The 27442-nt window shown below is 42.0% G+C and overlaps 1 protein-coding gene across 3 annotated transcripts in view; it reads left to right on the top strand.

Annotated features, from left to right (window-relative positions):
- The window catches only part of LOC118855883 (zinc finger protein 271-like), a 28340-nt gene extending 23639 nt beyond the window's left edge, over positions 1-4701 (top strand). For all 3 annotated transcript variants that reach the window (XM_036765917.1, XM_036765916.1, XM_036765915.1), the window contains one exon: positions 1663-4701. In XM_036765917.1, coding sequence (XP_036621812.1) covers positions 1663-4343 — 2681 coding nt within the window. In that variant the 3' untranslated portion in view covers positions 4344-4701. The remainder of the gene's footprint in view (positions 1-1662) is intronic.
- Positions 4702-27442: the final 22741 nt, after the last annotated feature.

The raw sequence follows: 27442 nt of genomic DNA, 5'->3' as shown, positions 1-27442 counted from the left end.
AAGTTGTTTTTGCATGCAACTGAGAAATAAGATATATAGGGAATGGGGCATAGAAATCTATCCTGCCCTACAAGAAAGTAAGGGGGAAAGGGTTGAGGGGGGAGTGGGGTAACAGAAGAGAGGGCTGACTGGGGACTGGGGCAATCAGAATATACATCATTAGAATGGGCGGGGAGGGTAGAAATGGGGAGAAAATTTGTAACTCAAAATCTTGTGGAAATCAATGTTGAAAACTAAAAAATTAAAATGATAAAATTTTTAAAAATCATTATAAAAATGAGGCCCTATTTCAGTGAAAATGGTGCACTTTTAATCTGTGAAAATTTAAAATTGATACCCTGCTTTATTTTTTATTATTTTAATGAGGGTTAGTCAGTTTATTATGAATTAATGTTCAATCCACTATGTATTGGTTGGGTGCCTCATTAGGTGAGTTTGAACTCCCTCAAGCCTGCAACTTTGGTTGCCTATTGGGAAATTGGAAAATTGATTGTACATGATTCATTATTGATTGAGAATTATGTCTATTCAGTGTATCTAGTCAATATTTGTGAATCAAATTCAGACTTCATTGCATAAAGCCTATTAGTAAAATTTGCAAGAGTTTAACTCCTCTATTCCTGTGGGCTAAAGTCCAGCCACAGAGTTTCAAATCTGTGAGTTTTGCTGACCATGGAGGGAGCTGAGTCAGTCAGGTCATAGGATATTTGTCCACGGCGGGACTTTCTAAGGGATGTCTGGGGATGTTGGTCCACCTGGTTAGGAACTGATGTAAACAGCACCAACCAATCAAGGATGAAACATGTCTGTAAATGCTATAAAATGCTTTGTCAGGTGCATCCTTGACTATTGAGGGATCTTGGAACCAATTTATTGGTATTTGCTAGTCATACAAATACATTGATCATACTTGGAACTTTGTACCTCAATTTTTCCTTATCACAGATTTTTATCATAACACATCTTTTAATTTTCAGTATATCTAATTTTGGCTTTTTAAATTTCTTATATTTATGGAAACCTTTTGCAAATCAGGTTGAAATTTACTGTGCATTCCTTTCTTCTTGGCTGCTTTTGAAATCATCCTGCCCTTTATTGCAGATGGACAATAGTGGATTTCTATGATTTGAATTTGAGGTTCACCTCATTTGATAGTCAATAGATTTTCTGTCGAACCTGTCTTTTTTTTAATATTTTTTTGAAATTAAAAAATTACTAAACTATATCAGTTCTATTTTTTTGTTCTTAACAGTTGGGAGAGTCCATTAATTCTTAGGTTCTCCCCAGATCTGTTAATTTTATTTGTATAGATTCCAAGTTAAATACATTTCTAGTTGAAGAATTTTCTGAGCTAGTTTTTTCTCATTTCTGTGTGGTTTTCCACTCTCCTATTCTGCAAAAAACAATTTTGTTTTTCTCTGTGTTGTTTTTAATGACATTTAAAAGTGCTTTCTTTCTCTAAACTCTAATTCATTTAGTCCATGGCACCTAGGACTTTCACTTCGGTTCCTTCAAACGGTGTTTATTTTTTTCTGCTTAGTCCACCTTGAGCACCATCCTCCTTGGCAGAGAAGATAGAAGTAGAACTTGCTCTGAATTAGATTCCTTTCCCATGCCAAAGCTAACAATAACTAGTGACCTTTTTTTTCTTATTTCTTTCAGATTTCCTTCATGAGAACAGGTTTGAAAGCAAGGAATCAAATCTGATGCAGAGCATTTGCATGGGAGCATCATTCCAGAAAAGGCTGCCAAAGGATGCAGTAATCAGGCATTCCAAGATGAGAGAAGCCACGGAATGTGATGTTAATTTGGAGAAACAGAAGTACAAGCAAGAGAGACAAACCAGACAAGTAACAGTTACAGTTAGTCCCAGAACAACTTTTAATAAAGTGATCCTGCCTCAGTGTTCTACATTTGGGAGAAATGTTAATGTGAGATCAATCTTGATTTCACTGTGCAGAGAGACTGTGGGAAAATGTCTCCATCAGTATAAGACATATGGAATGAGCTTCCAGAATTGTCCTGACCTAATTACATGTAATACACTTTTCTTAGGAAAGAACCTTTCTAAGTATAACGAATGTAGGAAGCCTTTCAGTTACCACTCAGACCTAGTTAAATTACATAGAATACATGCTGGAAGTAAGTTAGCACATATTAAATACAATGAATATGAAAAAGCCTTCAGCCACAAACAAAACCCAGCTAAACAAAGGATTCATATTAGAAAGAAATCCTTTGCGTATAACGAATATAAGAAAGACTTTACTTGGAAGGCAAATCTTATTTGCCACCAGAAAACTCACACTGAAGAGAAACTCATTAATTGTAATGAATGTGGAAAAGCCTTCAGCAGGAGGAATCACCTTGTCAGACATAAGGGAACTCATACTACTGAGATAACTTTTGCATGTAATGAATGTGGGAAAGCTTTTAAGCATTGGTCAAACCTTTTTACCCATCAGAGAACTTGTAGAAGAAAAAAGCCCTTGAATGATTGTGGAAAAACCTTCAGTCAGAGTGAAATACTCAAAAACCATCAGAGAATTCATACAGGAGAGAAACCCTTTGCATGTAATGAATGTGGAAAAGCATTTAGGTACAATACCAGCCTTATTAGCCATAAGAGAAGTCATACTGGAGAGAATCCTTTTTCATGTAATGAATGTGGAAAATCCTTTAGTGATACTGTGGTACTCAAAAGCCATCAGAGAATTCATACTGGAGAGAAACCCTTTGAATGTAATGTATGTGGGAAAGCATTTAGCCAGAGGGGGTATCTTATTACCCATCAGAGAATACATACTGGAGAGAAACTTTTTGCATGTAATGAATGTGGAAAAGCCTTTAGGCATAGGTCAAGCCTTATTATCCATCAAAGAACTTATATTAGGGAGAAACCTTTTGCATGTGATGAATGTGGAAAAGCCTTCATTAAGAGTGAAGTCCTGAAAAGCCATCAGAGAATTCATACAGGAGAGAAACCTTTTGAATGTAATGAATGTGGGAAGGCATTTAGGTACAATTCCAGCCTTATTACCCACCAGAGAACTCATACTGGAGAAAAACCTTTTGAATGTAATGAATGTGGGAAATCCTTCAGTGAGAGTGTAGTACTCAAGAGGCATCAGAGAACTCATACTGGAGAGAAACCTTTTATGTGTAATGAATGTGGGAAATCCTTCAGTGATAGTGTAGTACTCAAAAGCCACCAGAGAATTCATACTGGAGAGAAACCCTTTGAATGTAATGAATGTGGGAAAGCATTTAGCCAGAGGGGCCATCTTATTACCCATCAGAGAACTCATACTGGAGAGAAACCTTTTGCATGTAATGAATGTGGAAAAGGTTTCCGAAATAGGACAAACCTTATCACTCATCAGAGAACTCATACTGGTGAGAAACCTTTTGCTTGTAATGAATGTGGGAAAGCTTTCAGCAGACGGGAACATCTCACTAGACATCAAAGAACTCATACTGGAGAGAAACCCTTTGCATGCAATGAATGTGGGAAAGCTTTTAGGCACCGCTCACATCTTATTACCCACCAGAGAACTCATACTGGAGAGAAACCCTTTGTGTGTAATGAGTGTGGGAAAACCTTTAGCCAGAGTGAAATACTCAAAAGCCACCGGAGAATTCATACTGGGGAAAAGCCTTTTGCATGTACTGAATGTGGGAAAGCCTTTAGGCATAAGTCAAGCCTTATTATCCATCAAAGAACTTATATTGGGGAGAAACCCTTTGCGTGTGATGAATGTGGGAAAGCCTTCAGTGAGAGTGAAATACTGAAAAGCCATCAGAGAGTACATACTGGAGAGAAACCTTTTGAATGTAATGAATGTGGAAAAGCCTTCCGACATAAAGGACATCTAATTAATCATCAGAGAACCCATAGTGGAGAGAAACTCTTTGCATGTAGTGAATGTGGTAAAGCCTTTAGTGAAAATGAGTTACTCAAAATTCATCAGAGAAGTCATACTGGTGAGAAACCCTTTGAATGTAATGAATGTGGGAAAGGCTTCAGCAGGAAGGAACACCTTATTAACCACCAGAGAATTCACACTGGAGAGAAACCTTTTGCATGTCATGAATGTGGGAAAGGTTTCAGCCAAAGGGGGAATCTTATTACCCATCAGAGAACTCATACTAAAGAGAAACCCTTTGCATATAGTGAATGTGGGAAAGCTTCCATTGAGAGTATAGTACTCAAAAGCCATCAGAGAACACATGTTGAAGAGAAATCCATTGAATACAGGAAAGGTTTCAGCCAAAGGACAAACCTTATTTCTTATCAACAAACTGATGGTGGGGGAGAAACCCTTTCTGTACAGTTAATGTAGGAAAGTCTTTGGTGAAAATAAAGTACTGAGAAATTATTAGAGAACTCAGTGCAAGTAAGTCCTTTGTAATGAGTGTGTGGAAGCCTTCTGCAGAAGGAACCACCTTATTATTAATCATAGAACTCACTGGAGAGAAACCCTTTGCATTTCTTTGAATTTGGGGAAGGCTTTAGTGAAGAGGGAAGTACTCACAAGACATCAGAGAATGTACACTAGTGGAAAACCCTCAATATAATGAATTTGGGACAAACAGCACAGAAGAGGATATCTGAAAATCATATTAACCATCAGAGAGCCTATACTGGAGAAAAATCCTTTGTATGTAATTAATGTGGTAAAGCCTTTAACCAACTCAGGAGTCAAACCTTTTGAATTATATTTGCTTGTCAGCAATTTATTTCCCATCTAAAATCATACTGGAAATTTCTTAAATGTAATGAATATATAGATATGTAATATGGTAGACAGACCATATTAGAGGGGTTGAAACATTTTGAATGTAATGAAATGAATAACTGCTAAGGATTCCACATTGACATGACTTGGGGAAGGAGGTCCTCTAAAATAACAGAAATATTGTTTGACCCTGTTCAAGTTAACATTTTTAACAATGTCTCATTAAAGGGTACAGTGGTGTGTTCATTAAATTTGCACATAAAACAAGGCTTAGAGGGATGGTTAACACACTGGATACCAGAATGAGGATCTTAAAGGAGCTTTAAAGACTAGAGCATTTGGGCTGAATTTAATAAGATGAAATTTGATAGGGGAATAAGTAAAAAGTTGGATTCTAGAGTATGAAGAAAACCTCAAAAGTTAGAAGACATGGGATTGGACAGCAGTTGTGAAAAAGTGAGAGTTTTAGTGATCTGCAAGCTCAGTATGAGCAAAGAATGTAAATTTTATTGTCTAGTTGATTATGACCTCATTTGTGATTTTCTTGGCAAAGTTATTGGCATGGTTTGCCATTTTCTTCAGCTCATTTTACAGGTGAAGAAACTGATGTAAACAGTGTTAAGTGACTTGCCCAGGGTCACACAGTAAGCATCTTGAGGCTGTATTAGAGCTCAGGTCCTCCTAAGTATAGCTCAGCACACTATCCTGCCCCACCTAGCTGCCCTTGGATTGCAATATGGCAGCCAAACACGTGGCCTGCATAGAACTTTAAGGAATTAGGAGGTAAGCTACCTGTACTCTCCCCTTGTCAGACACTGCAATTATTGTGGTCGTTTCTGGACAATATAAGAAGGACGTTAATAAGCTGGAAAGAGGAGGGAAACCAGAATGGTGAGGAGCCTTAAATCCAGACATTTATTATTTGAGAAAATGTCATATTGAATATTGAACCTAATCATGAAGAGACTGGTGGGAAAAAATGAATGTCTTCAAGTATTTGAAGGTCTTTCACATAGAGGTAGGATTAGTCTTGTTCTGTCTGGCCTGAGAGGATAGAACCAGAAGCAATGGGGAGAAACACAGACTTAACAAGACTCTTCAGGGTGATGAAGGCAGAACCAGGAAAACAATATACCCAATGGCTACATTGATGTACATGAAAAGAAATAACAAAACTAAATGCTGTGTAAGTATAATGACAAATTCATCCTGGAGAATGAGAAAATGTACCTCTCATTTTTACAAGTGGAGAATTATGGGCATAGGATGTTGCATATACTGCCAGACTTTCTTTACATAATCGTTAAATTCACAAAATTACCTCTCCCCATCCCCCACCCCAAATCTCTTTTTTAAGAAGGACAGCCTCCTTGAGGAAGTAGATATATTTGGAAGTAAATGTATAAAAAAAATTGATCAGCAAAATTTTTTATCCTTTTAAAAAAATGTTAACCAACCTCATAGATTGGGAACATATATAGACTTCACCTAGGTATTAGCAAAATATTTTAGAAAGTCTTGTGTCGTTCTTATGGAAAAATAATGTTGATTAGAGAGAATAGCACAGTTGACCAGATGGAAAAACTATTAGGTCAGCCCCCTCCCTGCAAAAAAAGTGGTCGTTAAAGATTTTATGTCAGATTGGAAGGCCTAAAGTAGAGTTCCCCAGGGATCTGTAATATTTTGATCTTTTTATCAGTGATTTGGATTAAGACAGTTTCCAGGTAACACAAATTTCCTCCCCATATCTCACCAGCTCCACAATTTTGGGACTTCATCATGCCATCCTTCCCCAGGAAACTCATTTTTGGGAAATCTCATTCTCCTTCAAGTTTGAATCTGCCTGGTCCTCACATTTCATGAGTATCCTCTGTGCCCTTCCTTCCCCTCCCCCACCTTCCCCCTTGGACCCTCTGGCTGCAGGGCAGGACAATGAACTCTAGGACCTTTTTTTAAGGCAGGCTCAGCACAATCCTCCACATCCCACCATCCTCACTGTTGTTGGATTACATCATATCCTGACATACAGGGTACTTCTGCCACCTTTCCCCCAACCCTTTTCAGCTTCCTTTTGTATGTTGTCCTCCATTAGATTATAAGCTCCTTGACATCAGGGACTGCTTTTTGTGTTTGTAGCCCCAGCATTTAGCACTTGGCAGGTGCTTAATTTTTATTGATGACTGAGAGGGATAGTTAATATGTTGAATGACAGGAAACAGTAAGATTTAGACAATCTAGAGCTTTGGCCAGAATATATTTTTGTATTCTGAGTTTAAACACCTATAAAAGAAGGTATGTGAAGTTGTGAATATCTTTTATACCACTTTTTAAATACATATGTATGTGTGTGTATGTATATATGTGTATAAACACATAATAAATTCCATGTGTTATTTTCAAAACTATCCTACTTGTCTACTTCCTTCTGAACTTCTATGCATTTTAAAAGATGTTTCAGCACAGTTTTTTGGGGGGAGATTACTATATCCAACCCTTCTCCCCCAACAACCCTCCACTCAAAAGCCTAGAGGAAAAAAAATCCACTTTTGTAAAAACAAGCATAGTAAAAGCAAAATGAATCCATAGAGTGGCCTTGTCACCAAATATGTGTCCCTTTCTATAACTTCTGTCCATCACATCACTGTCAGAAGGGTAATAGCTTTCCTTCTAGGCCCTCTGAAGAGATGGTTGGTCATTGCAGTGATGAGTTATTAAATTTTTCAAGTTTTTCTTTACAATGTTACTGTTGTATTCACTACATCAAGTGAGATTGCCTAGGAAATCGTCTCTCCGAGGATCCCTCATAAGAGCTCTTTCCACCCTCACTTCAGGATCAGAATGCTTGTTTTGCTGACTCACCAACCTCTTTCTTACCACCTCTTCTCTCACATCTGCTTGCTTCCATGTTGAGTTTGATGTATTTCTACACCAAATTGTGTGTTCAACCTTCCTTTCTCTTTCAGACAATTTGCACACATTCATCAAGCAAGAAAATTCCACAACTGAATGAAATATTTTCCTGAGGAATCAGTGGCCAGGTTCCTGGCTGTCCATTCTAGGGACTGCTCATTCAGGAGGGAAGAGGCAGGGCTTGGGCAAGGAAAATGGGAAGATTCTCTGGGTGCCCAGCTAGATGGGATGTAAAGGACCATCACATTCAGAGCTACCATTAGGTGGCAGTAGAGTTGCATAAGCGCAATGATGCCTGATACAGGATTTTATTTTTTACCAAAATCATTGCAATGCTACTTGTTAAGGAAAAGTTTGCCTGAATTTCATTTTCCTTAAGTTTAGTAGTCAGCACCAAAAAATATTAAATGTGAAACTTTTTTAAAAAAATGAGCATACATATGAAATTGTCCTCTTTTTTTTTAGTTTAACACGTGATTTACTTTTTTCAGTTCAGTCCCTTGCCACCTTCTCATCTCTTTTTGTTTGTATTCATTGTAATGATGGAGTTTCTCATGTAGTTAGTCAAGGTGAATGTTGTCCTTACTCTCACTTCTTCACTCTGCATCTCTTCATGGACCCCATGTTTCTTCTGAGTTTACACATAGGTAAAAATTGGGGGGGGGGTGACTTATCAGTAATCCATCATTTTCCTAAAACAGTTTGCCCAGCCATTCCCTCAGTCTTAGAAGACATGAATTCCTTCCATTTTTCTGTTATGCATAATTCTATGAGTGTTTTTGTACAAATAGGTATCAACATCTTTATTGCTATTGTCTTCCGAGGTCTTGGACAGGAAAATGTGGTACATGGGATGGAATATTTCCCAACTCCAAGACTCATGTCTTTATTTTATTGGAAAAAATCCATGACATCAGTCCACTTTATGAAATGCCACCAAAGGGCTTATCTGTTCTCTCTTGTGCTTCACTTTCCTCCTCCCCCGCTTTGATGACCATCTTGTTTGCCAAAGCTTTTTTGGCTGTCCTTGGGTTTCTTAGCAACTCTTTCACAGCATCTACTGTCTATGTCTACCACTACTTCTTTGCAGAGCTCTCTTCATTCTCATCTTCCTTTCTCTTCTCCCTTTTTGTCATTGCTTCTTCCGTGCCTCTTAGGTTTGGCACACTAACCTCTTAAGAATCTAACTCTTAACTATATGACATCATGCCGTTCTAATTGTCTCCTATAAGTATGTATAGTCAGTCTCATTTATTGGGTATGTGTCCAGCGCTTGAAATATAAAAATGACGATGTCCCTTTGACCAAGGAATTGAATCAAATAAGCGAAATAATAACATGTACAAATACCCAGAAATCAGAGAATAGGATAGATGCAGAGGGAAGATTCCATCAGAGAACCATATTAGCTCTATTTGATTCTAACTCATCTCTCTTAGCTACTTGGTATCTTGAGTTTCTGTTTTAGGGCTACAAGATATGAGTTGTCTTCACTCTTTCTAAGACATATACATTCACTAGGTCTTAGAATCACTGGATTTAGTACTTGGGCTACCCAAGCCAATAGACTGAAGTCACAGAGGTTTGAAATTTCCTTTTTTTTCAAATTTAATTTTAAAAAATTCTGAACTTAAACACCGCAGAAAGCATGTCCATATGCACAGAACACAAAATGGGATTCTATATAAAAATCACTTCATACTGCATGGGTGTTTAAAAATTATATAATGAAAACAAATTACTTTCAAAACTGTCCTGTTGTTTGTGCTTCCTTCTGAATGTGCATTTTTTAAATGAATCTTTTTATTGATATCATGATTACTAACAATCCCCCAACTCTCTTACTTCCCCTACACTTTACTGAAAGGGGAGAAACCCCAAATAAGCATAGTCTTACAAAAAAAATTCTATGTAGTTGCCAGCAGCCAGCACAAGTGATGGACTTAGACGACGATCTAAGAGGAGAGGGAATAGGCCAGGCAAGTCACGTTGGTGAACAAAGCTGTTTATTAGTGCAGTGCACTTATTTTATATCTTTTCTGGGATACATAGTTCAGTCCAAGGATAGTTTTGTTTACCAGTCTATTTCAACAATCTGGCTAGCAGCTGCTGTGGGGGTGAAAAACCAACACAAGCCCAACAATAAGAACACTGCCAGCATAGGTTCTTTTGATCTGCTTTACTAAGGAAAGCAACGTTAATGGGTTAACAATCTTATTTCAATCCAATGTACAAACATCATTCACTTAGTTCAGAGGAAAAAGCCAGCACCCTGAACTTCAGAGCAAATACAAAGATACATTAGAAACAGACCAAATTTCAATGCATAGTTACCAGAGTTTAACAAAGTCCAAACATCCGGGTTTACAAGCTGGAGGGCTCTTAACTACAGCTGGCTGGAGTCTCCACATCAGTGTGCCACCAAGAGTGAGAACCCTGAGCAAATGGCTCTGTCTTCCCTTTCTTATATAGTTTCAGACGTTATCAAATGTCATCTGAGCAACCAGAACTTAGGCTCCTATGATTGGCTCTGGAGTTAGCAGCTCCCCTTAGGACCCTGGGAGCTTCACACCCACATAGGCTTAGCACCTAGTAATTAGGGGTTTGGGGCAAACTTAGGAGCAAAGATCTAATCAGGCCTCCCTTAGCCCCATCTGCGGCCCCACCTTAGTTACCAATTCACACCCAAATAGGTTTAGCACCTAATAGGGGTTTGGGCCTAGGGTTTAGCACCTAGTAAGACTCAAAGACAATTAATCATTTTAAAACAGTAATAAAGCCCCAACTTAATTGATATTACACAGTCCAGACTACCAGTCAAGATAGGACACCTGCTGCAGATTCTATAAACATCTGCACATGTTAGACACCTAGCGATGGCAATGGAGGTCATTTTTATGCTTTCCTCAGCAGTTTCAGGGGACCTTGCTCCCTGATTGGCCAGAAGCCATGTTCTGGGCCTGAACTGCCTCAGTGGGCCCTTACAATTCCCCCATTTTGTTTTGCAACTTAAAATGGAACATTCAGATATAAAAGAAATTTGGATAAGTACAAGACGAGTCAGAAGTGACAAACAAAAACAAAAAAGTAGCATTACCAATATCAAAGGTAAGATATGAATTAACAAATTCTGAATGTTGATTGGATTTAACTTTTGAAAAGTCTGAAGAATCTGATTAGCTACCCCTTCTGGATCAATTCCAGGAACGGGGCGTTTCAGTATTTCAGCATTCCAATCAATCTCACCCTTTTTCTTTTGTAGACACCTCACCATTATAGATATATCTGAATTTTTCCCTTAACCATCACCCCTTTAAGTAAATATGGGAAGGATTGATAGATGCATTGACAAATCAAAGGGGGCAGTCCTCTGTATGAATATAGATACATAGACTCAAAAAGAAATAAAAACACAATTGTCTTTTTAAGATTGAAAAAGTCTTTTCTTATGCAGCTGTCTGGCAGGGAACATCATTAATGAAGTCCTGTCTTCCTTGGTATTTGTTTCAGCCATCTCCAGCACAGCATCTCAGCATCTTTTTCTTCTTGTCTTATTGTAGGAATCAGCTTTCTGTCCATTCTCCTACAAGAGTGATCTTAGCACAATTTTAAATTACCATTTCTAATCCTTATAACCCTGATCATTTTTACAAACTCAAAATTTGGACCACAGCCAATTGTCATATTTAAGAAATTCACATCAGAAGCCAGTGTCTTACACTTTACATTGATCTATTATTAATTTCCTCACTAGGACGATATCACTTAAGGAATTAATAACAGGCTTCAGTACATACATAAATAGTCAATTTTTAACAGAATGCAAATAAAATCTTAGCCTTTTAGTCACACCATATTTCTTTGATGGAATTTATAAAATAAACCAGAAACCATTTTTCTTTTTAGCATCATTAATTGTAACAAAACTTTAGACAAGCATGATATTAATAAAATAACAAAATAACATTCTCACATTGCTTAAGGAACATTTACAAAGCGAGCCCTAAGTGGCTCGCATGCATTTCTACCCTTGTTCATATAGTTTTACTAAATTGGTGCAAAAGTCCTTAAGTAACACGGATTTCAGAGTATTATAACAAACAGAATTTCTAGTTATTGCAGAATTCTTAGATATCACAAAGTTTCTTAGTAAAAAAGGTGTTGTAATGGAATCTCATGTTAGTAGTAAGAGACTGATCACAGGAAAAATACCACTCCTCTTAGAATCCTTTTAAACAAAGGGAGCATCTTAAGGTGAGTCTTAAACTGTTTGCATAAATTTCTGCACATGTTCTAGTTCTAGATAAAAATAATATTAGATTGCCTAGTAAGATAACACAAAAGAGCTCATATCTTATAATGACTACTTGTTCTGATCACAGAAATTTGCTATAGAAGGGAAAAGCAGAGACATGTGACGTACCCAATATGATAGAATAAAATATCCTTGCTTTTTTTAAACTCAGATATAGTTACAGTTATTCAATTATGCAGTATCTTTCTCCTCATAGCCAGACTCAGGAATAGTCAGGTGGGAAACATTCCTTCCCATAGGAACACAATGGGGAAACTGATTCAGGAGGATCCCATCCTAGATTGAAATTAAGATTGTCCCTTTGGCCTTTTCCCAAATGCAGACCTCCACCTGTTAACAGTACAGGATCACATTCCCTCTGAGTAGCTTGTGGCATTTCTCTCAGATACTGATTTAATGCAGATAACTATACCCAAATTCAAACTCAAAACAAAATTAGTTATGGTCCTAAGTGCCTTATACCTTAAATAGCAAGTCTTACCAATCACAGCTTAGAGCCAGATACAGTTGCTTCTAATTCCTTGGAGCTGCAATAAGCAATAAAGATTTGGCAGGATTCACATACATAAGGGTTTTCATTAAACATCTTTCCTTCTCAAATTTAAACTTTTCCTCGTGTAAAAGCCAAATATTAGAATCTTTTCTATCTATAGTATATAAACTTGTAATTTCTCAGCAAACCAAATTCATTGTTTAGAACTTATGTAATTCAAACAAGTTCTTTTCCCAGGGCTGATGACCTTGCCCATACAGAAAGTTTCCAGGGGCCTTGGCAATTTTACAAAATAAGGAAAATCAACATGGATCTCAGAAAGGGGTTAATAGAAAAACCTTGGGCCTGTTTGCTATTCTTTGCCATTTCTCTGAGTACATTTATTCAAGGTCGATCCAAACATGCAACAAAGCTAGGAATGAAAGTTAAATTAAATTTAAAAATTTACAGTAGGTTTGGACATAATTGTCATCAATATCAAATTGGTGCAACAGATTAGCTTACAAATAGAACTTTAGCAGGCCTTCTAAAAATGATGCAAAGGATTTTACGAAATATTTCTTCATAAAAATATATTCCTTTCTTAGAAACAGCTTACAGTTTGGGGAAGCTAGGTGGTGCAGTGAGTAGAGCACTGGCCCTGGAGTCAGGAGGACCTGAGTTCAAATCCGGCCTCAAACACTTGACATATGTGCTAGCTGTGTTACCTTGGGCAAGTCACTTAACCCCAACTGCTCTGCCCTCGCCCAAAAAAGAAACAGCTTACAATTTATACTGACATTATTATTAATTCTTAAGTACTAAACAATTCTTAAATCTTATCACTAAACATTTTTGCACATAATTGAAGAGAAAAAGAGAAAACTAAACATATGTTTGTAAATGCTAGATCAAGCAATAACATCAATAGCTTAGTTAACAATCTCACAAATTTCCTAAATGATAGCAAAACAATTTTAACTGAAAATACCTTTAAATAAAGACAAAATTCGGTAATTTATGATTTCTTAAATTGCAATTCTTAATCTAATAACATTTAGATTATAAAAGAAATTGCTTTTCTAACAACACAGATGACACAGTTGTTTACCAAGTTTTGTAACAAGGAAAATGTTAGAAATTCAAGAATACCCTAAACAATTATCAGCTATTTAAACTTTAAAACCAAAACTAATTAATTACCATCCCAGTGGCTTTACCTCAGTCAGATGTGTTCCTAAATTGCCTTAGACAGAGAATCATTCATCTCATCACCATTGACATAAACTTCACGTTGAAGAAAATCCACATAAAATTAATGAATAGGAAGCAATTATATTTAACTTAAAACAGTTTACATTCAAATAGCATTTATTTTATGCCAAGCATTGTGCTAAGCACCTTTATAATCATATGATCTTTGTAATATCCCTGGTAATGAATTCAACCACCATCTCCATTATTAAACAGTAAACTAAAGTAAATAGAACTTTCTTGGGTCTACATAATTAATAAATTTGTCAACGCCAAATAACAATTTACACTTTTTAAAATTGTTCAAATATATATTGCTAAGTTCCATTCACATTTTTCTGGGAAAGTTTTACAAACAGTTTGGAATCACCTATTATAATCAGGTTGGTTTAAAATGTGCTGGGTCAGTATGGTACCTACTTCTTTTGGTCCAGATAAAAAGGAAGCCTAAGAAATTCGAATCATTGCTGACAAGGTTTCCCCTCCAGGCAGAGGGATTTGATAATTAATTGAACAGTAATAATAATAATAACTCACAATAACTAATATTTTTACCGTAGTTAATATCCATATTAGATTTAATAGAACCCACCCACAAGTCTAGTCTAAAAGGGGGGTGGACATAATTCCTTTTATCTCTCCAGAACTTTATTGGTTTTTAACATTAAAACAGTAATCCCAAATAACCTAGTTAACCATCTTACAAGTTTCCTAAGTGCTGGCCGAATTGTTTTAGCTGTGACCTTCTGTTAACTACAGGTAAGGGTAGAAATACCTGGTTTACCAAATGGCAGTTATAAAACATAACAAGACAAGGTCAGCAAGGCTGATAAAGTAACACAACTAGTTTTACACAATTGTTTCCATCTTTTAGTTTCAACAAAATTTAGATTAAAAATTGCTTTGTCTAACACCATTTCTGACTCATGATATTCACTCAAGTTTTACAATGTAGGAGAATTTTGCTACAATTTAGAAATACAAAAATAGTACAAACAGAAAATTTCAGATGACATTAATGGCATTCCAAATCATTACATATATTGGGCTTACCAAGCTTAGAGGCTTTTCTTTTCTCCCCACAGTTGCAGAGCCTGGTTGTGGACCCAGGGGTGGTTGAGTCAGGGATTTGGGAAAGGGGAGATGGGCTAAGGACCAGGAAGTTCTGGGAAGGTCTAGAGTCCAGCACCTAAATTAAAGGTCTGAGGAGTCATTGAGGAGGGTCCCTGAGGAACCTTTGCTTCCTAATAGGAGTTGCTGGGCTTTGGGAAACTTGGAGCAAAAATTCCAGGTTCCAGTGGTGTGGGAGCAAGGACTTGGGGGCTAGAGAGGAGAGGTTCCTCTGCTTGCCTAGATGTGTGGGTTTCAGGGTGCCCAGGGGTCCAGGGCTGTTGTCAGTGGGGAATGAGAGGGCCAGGGAGATTAGAGTGTGTACAAATGTGAGATATATAAATAGGGTGTTATTTTTGAAGATAAAGTTGTTGTAAAGTAGAGAACAGGGAGTAGAGCTTTTGTTGAGATGTAGATTTTGATTTTTGCAGCAGCTAGTAAACGAGGCAATATTTTGAAAAAAGCCAGCTCTCTGTTGCATATTCACAGCCGAATCCCTTTTTAAACTTTTCAAATAGCAAAGCAAACCTAGGAAAATCATAGCAAGCTATATATATATATATATATGTATATATATATATATATATATATGTATATGTATGTGTATCTATGTATCTATCTATATATATGTGTGTATTTTATATATATATTATATATGTATATATGTGTGTATATATGTATTATATATACATACACATATACATATACATATATATACGTATATTGAGATAATTCCTATTCTAAGAAGTATTTTTGTTTCTCAGGAATATAGTAAGTAACAGTCTTTTTGGTAAAATATATTCAGATTGGCTCTCATCCTCTGCTTTTATTTATCTGTTTTGGAAGCTTTAAGCCACGTTCTTCAAACTCACATAGGAATGAGGGTCACTAAATTGCATATAAAGATCTCTTGTAGTTGTATATAAAAAACTACTTATGAATTCTATTGACTTATTTAATACCTTTATGTTATTAAATATTTTCTAATTCTATTTATAGGATCATTATTTAAAGTTCTTAATTCTAAAAACTGGGAAACCATAATTACAATGCATTGTAGAGCACATTCTAAATTTTTTAAAGTCCTTTTTGCATTTTTTAATTTATACTAGTCTCGTGGTGATTCCTATTAACCACACATGAATTAAAACATCTTTGTATATACTTCTGACATTGAGCTGGAATTCTTAACCCACCAAGGAGTCTATAGATAGATTGGAGGGGATAGATAATTCATGAACAGATGCAATTTCTTTTTTTTATAATTAAGATTTTTTATTTTTAGTTTACAACACATAATTTCCACATAATTTTGAGTTCCAGATTTTCCTTCTCCTCCCCTCCCTCCCCCCAAGACAGCATGGAATCTGATACATCTTCTACATATAACTTCACAATGAACTTATTTACACAATAGTCAAGTTGTAAAGAAGAATTATAACCAATGGAATGAATCATGAGAAGGAAGAAACAAAACCAAAAAAAAGAGACAAAAACAAAAGAGAAAAAAAAGAGGGAAAAAAGGCGAGCATAAAGAGATATGAAGAATTTCAAGAGAGGAATTCTAAGTTTTAAATGTTGCTCAAAATGAGTTATAAGACAAATACAGATAATGATGATGATGATAACAGTTCGCATTTATGTAGCGCTAGATGCCAGGCATTGTGCTAAGCGCTTCACAACTATTATCTCATTTGGTCCCCACAGCTGAGAGTTCAGCGCTATCATTATCCCCACTTTAGTGATGAGGAAACTGAGGCAGACAGAGGATAAGTAACTTGCCGAGGGTCACAAAGGTATTGGGTGTCTGAGTCTTCCTGACTGACTCCAGGCCCAACACTATCCACTGCATCCCACCTCATATCCAACAAACTGGCAAAGATGTCAAAAGATGGGAATAGTCAGTGCTGAAGGGGTTGTAGAAGGCTACATACACTAATACATTGTTGGTGGAGCTGTGAAATGGCCCAGCCAATCTGATAAGCAATTTGGAGATATGCCAAGGAAGTATCTAATACGCCATATCCATTGATCTCTAGATCAATCCTTCTGCTTGACAGAAACTACTACTAGAATGTCAGTGATAAAAAGAAAGATCACACATACACCAAAATATTGAGATTTCTACTTTTTGTAGTAGCTAACGATTGAGATGATTAACACACCAACCCCTTCCTTTGTAGAGGTGGAGGATGATACTTGTGGAACACTGTGGAATATGACAGAGTTCTCTGTTGGGTAGTTTTGTTGAATTATAATTTTCTTTCTTTTATGCTCTGTTATAAGGGATGGATGGTGGATGGGAGGCAAAGCATACACTGAGAAGTAGAGATAATTTAAAAACAAAATATAACCAGAGGCCTCTGAGAAATGCATGAGGGGGTTTCTAGGTCTGTGGATCCAAATATAACCTTTGGTCATTATTTTTGTGAGCTTGTGCACCCACCCAGACTCTGGGGGAAGGGAGGCATGATAAGTGGCTTCTGTTCGCAGAGGAACATATGTAGAAGATCAGTTGGAGCCCTGCTTTGGAGTGCAGTGGAGATGAAGAGAGGCCCTAGAATGGGCAGTACTCTGATTGGAGACTAACATGAGACCTTGATGCAGCTACAGTGGCTTGAAACTTGAAACTCAAAGGCTGCTGGTGGGGATGGTTGGAATAGGTTACTATTATCGGCTGTGTTTTATTTTTTTTGGGGGGGACAGGGATTGGCCAAAGGACAGTAATGTCCCTTTTAACTCCCTTCCTTGGTGCCTGTAGATGGAAGGAGTTTTAAGTACACGCTTTGCTGCTTCTCCGTCTCTGTTTCAGGTTTTTTTGTCTCTTAGTAACTAGGGCTGATCAGAAGTGATCGGTGACTCACATCTATTAAGTGCGTGCAGAGAGGAGTACGATAAAAATTCCGGTGGTGCTTGCTATAAATGGGACTAAGTCAGAGCTTCAATCTTGTTCAGAATGGTGGCATTTCATTTCTAACAGGGCATGAACAGAAGGGGAATGAATGGGATGGGTAATTGTGAAGACTTCACAGGGTATGTCTACGGGAGTACGAGAGGTTTGGGATTTGGCCTTGTGATTTTGGAAGGTCAGGGCCTGGAGCTGTGGGCATGCCCTTCCCCCTCTTTCTCAGATGTTAGAAGATAATGAACTTCCTGTGAGCTATTTGTTCTCTGCTCCAGGAAGGGTCTCTCCTCCCCCACACACCCCATTTCTTCTCCTAGACTTTCAGATGCCACCCTGGCAGTTGAGTTCTGATAGGGAAAACCTGAATGGACCGGATCAACCTTGGTCCTCTGCCTAGTGTTCACGCCTAGACTATAAGCCCACCTCCCAGCCAATGGTGAGAAGGGATAGAGGTGGGTGGGAATCTTTTCGTTAAGAGTATAAATTAGGGCAGGTTCCCTTTTACCTCGCCTCCTCCATTATGGAGGTGTGCCCAAATCTTGCAAGGTTTGTAAAATAAATTTACTTTGTTTTTCCTGAAGATGTCTCTCCTATTACTTAAAAATCCTGTCCCACACAGGAAGAACATGGGTGCAGGTGCTGTACATGGACAGGTGCAGGAAGGCGCTCTGGCTGGAGCTCTAAATCTGAGCAGGATGGAAAGAAGTTTGAAGCAGTGCGCGGAAAAGACGCTGGCCTGCGCATGCCCTTTAGCCCAGAGATACCCGGGGCCTCGACCCAAAGGTGAGAGCAGAAAAGAATCCCTAGAGACAGAAGCGTCTAGACCAACTCTGTTAGAGCCAAGAATTAGAGGCCGAGGGCGCCCCTCATTTGGAAGAGACAAACGAATTAAGGCAGAGGAGTGTGATAGAATGTCATTGGACTTTAAGAGAAAGCTCAGTGAGAGGTGCAGCGGGACCCCTCGTGAGACAATGAACATCCACAGCTTTGAGGGGCTTCGCCACCAGCTGGCCTGATTCGGGGGGACCCACTTCCTGGGAGATGATGGATGGCTCCCGGGCCAAGACCAGTGGAGGGCTGGCACATTTGCTAGCCCAGTCATTTCTTTTTTTTTCAGGTGCAGGAGAGGGAAGCTCAGGAAGACGCTGCCAGAAATAAGAAAAAAAAAGGGTGGTGGAAGCCCTTTATTTTCCATCAGGCAACATGGCAGCGGAGGTCGACTGTAAGCCCCCTGCGGGCAGGGCCAGCTTTCCCCTCTGAGCATGCCCACACCGGTCAGTTGGCGTTTATTGCCGACTGGTTGAAGCCGGCCAGCCAGCCTGGGCCCCGCCTTCTCTAAAACGGGGGAGGGGGAGTTAGCTTCCTGGAGGAGACGGGAGGTGACTTCAACATATTGGGTGTGGGAGCCCGAGGAAATCCTGGACCTGGGAGTCAAGCCTGGACCTGCCAATTTACTGCCTGTGGGGCCTTGGCCAAGTCACTGGCCCTGCCCTTGCCCCGGTTACGTTGGTGAAATGTGGGGGTTGGGCTCGGCAGCCTCCATGGCCCGCTCTCTCGCTCCAGCACATGCAGGTGGGAAAGGCAGCCGCACAGGCCTCTGGGAGATGTGGGCATTTCCCAAAATGCCTTGTGACACCTCCTCTCCCCTCCCCTCAGTCCCTCCTCAGGCCCGCCCTAGGCGGAGGTCACAGGGCGCGTTGCATGGTGGGAGCTTCCTCCGGCCCGTTTCGTTAGACTTCCCCAGGGGCGCTCCGAGTCAGTGGGATGGGTGGGTGGGTTCCTAGCCCAGCCTCCTAGTTCCTTTTCACCACTCCCCCCGCTGGCCATTCGGGCAGCCCGAGCCTGGGGGTAGGGGAATGCCACCTCGGACCTGGGCTCCTCTCAGCTAAGGGGCCTGGGAACATCTGGAGACCGAGTGCGCCTGCGCAGCTCTCCGCTTCCCCCGCTAGTCCCTGGGCGGGGGGGAACAGTGAGTGAGTTAGTGCGCCTGCGCCAGTTTTCAACGCCATTATTCCCTGATCCCTGCCACACCAAGCTGAGGGGGAGGTGAATGAGTAGGTCGGTGCGCAGGCGCGCTCCTTCGGTCCAAGCTGACACCACCTCCTTCCCCTGGACCGAACGCCGGTGGTGGTGAGGAAGACATTGCGCATGCGCGCTGGTGGAGCGGGCAGAGGTGTGAGCGTGTGTGTGTCTGAGAGTGTGCCCGGGTTTGAGAGCCAGGCTAAGTGTGCTTTGGGGGTTGGCACTTTGGTGTGGGCGCGTGTTCCCGTGTGTGTGCGCGCGCGCGTGCGCTCTCGCGCACACACAGGTCATTAACCACATGTAAGGGAGAGTGCAAATGAGTGTGGGTGAAGGTTTAGGTGTGAGTATGTGCAGGTGCAGGTGTGAGTGTGCATGAGTGTGGTTAAAGCATCTGCTTCTGTTTGTGTGTGGAGGTTCCCGTGTGTTTGTGTGCAGGTGGGTGGGTAAAGCGTGTGTGTGTGTGTGTGTGTGTGTGTGTGTGTGTGTCTGTGCAGGTGTATTTTAACAACCCAGCTAGCAGCTTCCGTGGGGGCGTAAGATCCCTCCCCCACAGCCAGCACCCAGGGAGCTGCCGGTGCCCAGGAGGCTGCCGGGAAAGCACAGGTTCTTTTTATCTGCTTAAACAAGGAAAGCGGGTGAAGGGGGTGACCAGCTTACTTTAATCCATCATTCACTTAGCATACAGACAACATTCAGTTAGTTCAGGGGAGCATACGGACAAGCATCAAGAGACAGACCAAATACAGATTCACTGACTTACTTCAGGGGAAAAAACCAGCACCCTGAGGTTCAGAACATTCATTTAGCTCGGGGGAAAACAAACCAGCACCCCGAACCTCAAAACCAAAATACAAATAAATTACAAATATCAACAGACAGACCCAATGCAATTCATAGGTACCAACATCTGGGCTCTGCCGGAGACCAAGGGCTGGCCCAGAGTCACGCTTGCTTGCCGCTGCTCCCACACCAACCGGAAGAGGAAAGAGAGGGCTTCAAGCTGTCCTCTCCCCTCTTATAGGGTTTTTGACATCATCAAGCGCCGTCTGAATGACCAGGGCCGATTGGTTCTTGACTTGGCCCCTCCCCCTAGGGTAGAGGTTAACACTTCCCCTCAGCCAGCCCCATGACTCATCACACAGGAAGTTTTCTGCTTCCTGACATGCTCTCTGGCCTTCCTGCCCCGGAAGAGCAAGCCACAGCATCCAGAGGCTCAATGAGGTTAGCTGAGTCATTCAAAGAAAACAAAGGCCATTCTGGTTACAAGGTGGAGGTGTGAGTGTGCATGAGTGTGGGTAAAGCATCTGTGCTTCTGTGTGTGTAGGTGTGCAGGTTCAAGTGTGTGTGTGGAGGGGTGAGTGCATGAGTGTGGTGAAAGCATCTGCTTCTGTTTGTGTAAGTGCAGGTTCCGGTGTGTTTGTGTGCAGGTGGAGGTGAGTGTGCATGAGTGTGGATGAAGCATCTGTGCTTCTGTGTGTGTAGGTGTGCAGGTTCAGGTGTGAATGTACATTAGTTTGGGTGAAGTGCTAGTGTTCTGTGCAAGTGTGCAGGTTCAGGTGTATGTGTGCAGGTGGAGATGTGAGTGCATGAGTGTGGGTGAAGCATCTGTGCTTCTGTGTGTGTAAGTGTCCAGGTTCAGGTGTGTTGGAGGGAGGGCTACTTGTCACCCCCACCTTTGTACACAGCTCTGGCCCACAGACTTCACAGGCACCAAACCCTCTCTTAGCCGTAGCAACCTTGGCTCCTAAGCCTGTTTCCCAACCTGGGGGGCTGGCAGTGACATTCATTAGCTGAATGAATCTGGGAAGAATGAATGGAACTCCTGCTGAGCCCATGTGTGTGTCCAGGGTCTGGGGCTGCCTCCTTGGGCCCGAGCTACATGTGTGTGCCCAGGCTTTCCCTTCTCTGGCCTGTGGAGCTCCTGGTCCCGTGTGCGACTGTGGACAGGGATCTCCCCAGTCGAGGGCTCCTAGTCACAGTGATTTTCCCAACAACTGCCGGCCACAATGGCCTCCCCTGCCCCTGCTTTCCGGGAAGGTGGAGACATTGCAGGCTATAGGGCCCCAACCCAGGAGAAGCCTCCTGCCTGAGCCCTTTCCCCAGAGCCCTACAGCAGCCCCTGGCACTGCTGCGGGGGCAGTGAGGGACACCTGCCCATCCTGCCCTGGGAACAGAGGGGTGACCATGATGGACTTGACCTGAAGGCTTGGGCAGAGTGTTGGGGGCAGAGATTAGCCAGCATCTCCAGGGCCCATAGGCGATACTGATCAACACCACTCCTGTCTCTTCCTGTCCTCTCCGCTACTTAGTACATACCATTATCTGCCTCAGATTCACTGTCACCTGCGGGCCAGCCAATCAATCAGTTAGTCAGTCAACAATCATTTCTTCAAGATCTGTACCAGCCCTGAATGAGAGAAGGGTAGTATGTGTAGGGCCCAGGTGAAGTTGCTTTGAATTTCGGACACGGGTTCATCTGGAATTAGCAGTTTAGGAGAAGGGGCAGCTGAAGCTGATGGGGGCTACAGAAAGGTCATCTGTGGAAGGTCTGAGGGCTGTGCTGGGTCTCCTCATGGCTGCTTTCTCCTTCTCCAGCTCAGCCTCGTAAAGGAGCAGCTCTTCCCCTGGACAGGAGGATCGAGGCTGAGGAAGGAATGACATCTGGGAGCCCGATGGCCACGAGTGCCGTGAGTTCTCAGGAAACATTTCTGCCTAGAATCTTCACTGGTTTCCATTTGCCCATGTCCCATCTCGGCTCCTCACCCCAGTTACTCTCCTACAGAAGCCTCTGGCTACTCTGACCAATGGCCTAGAGAAGGCAGATGCGTCAAGCGGGAACGTCTCCATAATAGCAATCTGCAGTTTAGAACAAATGTGCCTGATTGAAAAAGCAGTTGTCGTGATCCTTGTACCAAGTGAAGGGTAAAAGTTAAGCCTTCAAAGTGGATCAGAAAAGTTGACTAGCTAACCTGAAAGGTCCTTTCTAACTCATTTTTTCCCTGTTTTAAGTTCTTACTATATTCCAGACCCTAGACATACAAAGTTAAACTGCCCCTGCCTCCAAAGACCTGGCATTTTGTTGAGGGATATGTATGCACCCCAAGAAGCAGGGGCCGTGCTGGACAGCCTTGCTGCCTCTGACTGCCTTGCTGATCGTGGCATTTTTGGTGTATTTACACTCCAGAAATGGCTAAAAGCAGGACTTGATTTATTGTTTTGCTGGTTGTTCATACTTAAGAAAGTGTTAATAATGCAAAGTAAACCCAAAAGTATGTGCTAATACATTTTCTCCCAGAGATCCCCAGTTTTTTTTTTAACATTTGCCAGCAATAGCCTTGTATTGCTCTAAAAACTTCTCTTGAGCTCAGAGAATGAAGTCATCAGCAGACCAGAGGATGATGATGATCACCACCACCACATGATGATGATGACGGTGGTGGTGGTGATGATGGTGGTGGTGGTGGTGGTGATGATGGTGGTGGTGGTGATGTTAGTGGTGGTGGTGATGATGATGATGGTGGTGGTGGTGATGGTGGCGATGATGATGGTGATGGCAATGACAATGATGGTGATGATGATGATGACGATGACGGTGGTAGTGGTAGTGGTGATGATGGTGATGTTGGTGGTGGTGGTGGTGATGATGGTGATGATGACGATGGTGATGGTGATAGTGGTGGTGGTGGTGATGATGATGATGGTAATGATGAAGATGATGGTGATGATGACGATGGTGGTGGTGGTGATGATGACGATGAAGATGATGGTGATGAAGATGATGGTGGTGGTGGTGGTGATGATGACGGTGATGATGGTAATGATGACGGTGATGATGGTGATGATGACGGTGATGATGGTGGTGATGATGAAGATGATAGTGATGATGGTGGTGGTGGTGATGGTGGTGGTGGTGATGATGACGATGAAGATGATGGTGATGATGATGGTGGTGGTGATGACGATGATGGTGGTGTTGGTGGTGATGATGGTGATGGTAATGATGACGATGATGGTGGTGATGATGGTGATGGTGATGGTGATGATGGTGGTGGTGGTGATGATGATGATGGTGATGATGGTAATGATGGTAATGATGAAGACGATGATGACGATGAAGATGATGGTGATGATGGTGATTATGATGGTGATGATGGTGGTGGTGGTGATGATGACGATGGTGGTGGTGATGATGACGACGATGATGATGATGATACCTGAGATTTACCTAGCATTTTAAGGTTTGCAATGTGCTTTTTAGCCATCGCCACACCCCTGCTGATCAGACCAGGACAGAATGTAGTACATCCACAGAATAGGGGAAGGTGGGAGAGGGAGCGTTTAGGAGAGGCAGAGGAGGAGAGGAAGGCTGGACAGAAGCTGGTCTGGCTTGGTGGCCAGCAATCTGGCATGGGGCATTCAGCTTGCCCGTAGGCAGACCAGACTGATAGACCAGAGTTGGCTCCCCAGCATGGAAAAGGGTCTGGGTGTCATCTAATATGGGGATCCGTTAGATGGCCTAGAGATGCCGAGGTTTGAGAGATCTAGGGGAGCCTGGTCCTCTCCATGTACTTGAAGAAGAATTAATAGATGTGTTTAGCTTCCCCAAAGGGAAGTGTGGAAACTGCACAAGGAACAAAAATGGTGCAGAGGTGAAGGGAGGCTTCCTGACCTTTAGGTGATAATAATCACCAGCAGTTTTGGAGTGTGTTAAGGTTTGCGTAGTGCTTTAGAACATTATCTCGTTTGAGCCTCCTGACAAGCCTGGGAAGTAGGTGCTATTATTATCCCGATTGAGTAAACTGAGGCAAACAAAGGCAAAGTGACTCACCCAAGGTCACACAGCTGGTGTCAGAGGCTGGATCTGAGCTCAGGTCTTGCTGACTCCAGGCCAGCGCTTTGTGTTTGTACTTTGGAAGCCTCAGGAAGTACAGTGGGCCCCCTTTCCGGGAGGTCTTGGAGCAAAGGCTGGAGGATGACTACTTGTCCAGAAATTTGTGTAGTGGAATCTGACTTAGGCACAGCTTGGACTAGATCCCCACAAAGGGCCCTTCCAACTCAGTGATTCTGCTATTACGAACAGTATCACCTCATCACGTAGGAACAAACAGCAAAGGCAAAAGCAGACCGGAAGACACTTTGGCCTGAGACTCATTTAAACCGGATCGTCCTTACAACTGTTATGGATGAAGCTAGGATAAGGACAACAAATGGAAGGTGGAAGGGAGCGTAGCCAGTGTAGGGGCGATGGTCTGGGAACTGAGTGGCTGAGAGATCAGAGGTCACATCGTGGATTGGGAGCAGGGTTTGGAATGGGAAGGCAGAGGGGTCAGGTGAGATTCCAGAGTTCAGGAAAGTGGGTATGGCGCATTTGTGGGGCCTGGATGACAGGATCAAAGGTATGACCATCTTTGGGGTGGGGGGGGTGCAGTAGAGGAGGAGCTTATGGCAGGTGGGGAGGCTGAAGAGCTGGGAGGCTAATGGGCTATTTGAGGGAGAGTCAGTATGTGTGTCAAAGCTATGAGAGCAGGAGAAATACTGTGAGCAGACACTAGACTCACTGAGAAAAGAAGGGTGCTCCTGGAGGCAACCAGGATTCTGATTGGGTGGTAGATGTGGACCCTCAGAGGACATAAGGTACAGATGGTTACTGAGCGATAGTGGGAGGGGAAGAACATGGACCAGACAGTGGAGAGCTGAGAGTATTCCAACCAGGAGTCAGGGGAATGAGTGAAAGTGCAGCCAGTGCTGGAATGGGCCATGGGGGCGGCAGGTGGAAAGAGGGGGATAGGTTTAAGATGAAAGCCAGTTTGCTGCCTGTGAAGCAGGCATTCCTGAGGGCTGTCTTTGGGATGGGACACTGGGGCTGGGTTGGAGTGAAGGGGATGTTTAGGAATAAGGCGTCAGGCAGTGTGGGGATGACGAGTGGAGTCTAATGGCCAAGGGGATCGAAACCTTGGGGTTGGGAGGGTGTGACGGGCATGGGCTGGGGCGTGTTTATTGATCGGTAAAGGAATTACAAAAATAATGCACAGCACTGCCAAATTGGTCATTTTTTGTTTTGGAAAACATAGCTACTTGGCATGAAATTATGTGATGGATTTATTATTATTTTCAATGAATTCAGGAATAAATGTTTTAAAATTTTGTCAGTTTTAATGTCTACTATCATAAGTATCAATAGCTGTAACTTGCATAAACAAAAGCCCTTTGGGTCTCTAATTTCTAAGAGGTGAAAGGGGTCCTGAGACCAGAAAGTTTGAGAAGGGCTGCTGTACAGCAGAAAGCTCCATGAAGGAGCAGCCTCTCCTCCACCAGGTCCCTGGCCAGTGCTAAAAGCTCCAGATTATCTCTACCGAGGCTTCAGAGAGGGAGACTGTCCTGCCCACGTCAGTCACAGAGCAGGCTGTCTTAAGGAGGGTTTCCAAGTCCTCCCTTTTATGAGTGTATCATTGATCTGGCTTCATCAGGACCCCGCACACCACACCCTCATCAGCCATCCCAAAGGACAAAACATGGCCTGTTGTCCAGACTGGGAAAGGCAGTTGTAGGCACTGGCCGTAGTGTTGATTTGTTTTGTGCAGACACCGTAGACTGTGAACGAGCCGACCCAGACTGAACGAGTGGATGAGAGCTGGCTGAATAGTGTTTGGGAAACTGCAAGCTTTTAATGACCTCAAGCTTCTGCATTTGGAGAAAGAGTAGAGATGGGTTATCATTTTCACCTCTAGAGAGAAATATTCCAGAGGTCACAGATCCATTGAGGTGCTGGAGAGCATATCTCGCTTAGAACTTAACAGTTCTTAGGTCCATTAAGTATTTAGGCAGCTGGTGGGGCAGTGGATAGAGCACCAGGAAGATGAGTTCAAATGTGTCCTCAGACACTTGCTAGCTGTGTGACCTCTGTCTGCCTCAGTTTCCTTATCTGTAAAATGGGGAAAATAGTAGCTCGTACCTCCCAGGTTGTTGGGAGGCTCCAATGAGACAGTTCTAAAGTGTTTAGAAGCAAGGACTCTAGGAGCGTTAGCTGTTATTACGAACTACAGTTAGTGGTAGAACTACGTGGAAAAGGCGGGGGTTGCACAGAATTCTAGTCCTGCTCTCCAGAATCCAAAGAAGGCGTGCACCTGGGAGGAATCTATCCACAATAAGATGATTGCCAATGGAGGATGATGAATGTGAGGGTAGAAATAGGTGTGTATCTATAGAGTCTGTCACGTGGTTTGGGACTTCAGGAAAAAGGTGGTGATTTGAGGTGATTATTTGTGAGAGGGCTTGAGCAATCTGGGAAAGCTCTCCATAGTTTACTGAGAGTCCAATCCAAAGAAAGGCATGCTGCAGGTGGGTAATGAGGGAATATTTGGAGGAATGATCCCTGGCTCAGCAGCAATGTGTTTGACTTAGGCACCAGTGACCTTCAGGGACGTGGCTGTGGATTTCACCCAGGAGGAGTGGAGATGCCTGGATCCTACCCAGAGGGCCCTGTATAGGGGTGTGATGTGGGAGACCTATGAGAACCTGGTCTCCTTGGGTAAGCGCACCTGTCCGTCCCCATGACCCAGTGTCTGTGTATTGGGTAGTGTTTGCAGGTGCCCTTGCTGCCATCTGTGGGCAATCTGAAATGCCTGCTGAGTTCTGACTTTATCGTGGAGAGAATCTTCAATCATTCATGGCTGGTAGACAGAGTATTTGTTCCTCCTTCTCAGGTGAAAGGTCTT

This window comes from Trichosurus vulpecula, chromosome 7 (assembly GCF_011100635.1).
Source record: "Trichosurus vulpecula isolate mTriVul1 chromosome 7, mTriVul1.pri, whole genome shotgun sequence".
NCBI lineage: Eukaryota > Metazoa > Chordata > Mammalia > Diprotodontia > Phalangeridae > Trichosurus > Trichosurus vulpecula.
Note: the sequence above shows the minus strand (reverse complement) of the source record. Positions and strands in the feature narration are given on the sequence as shown.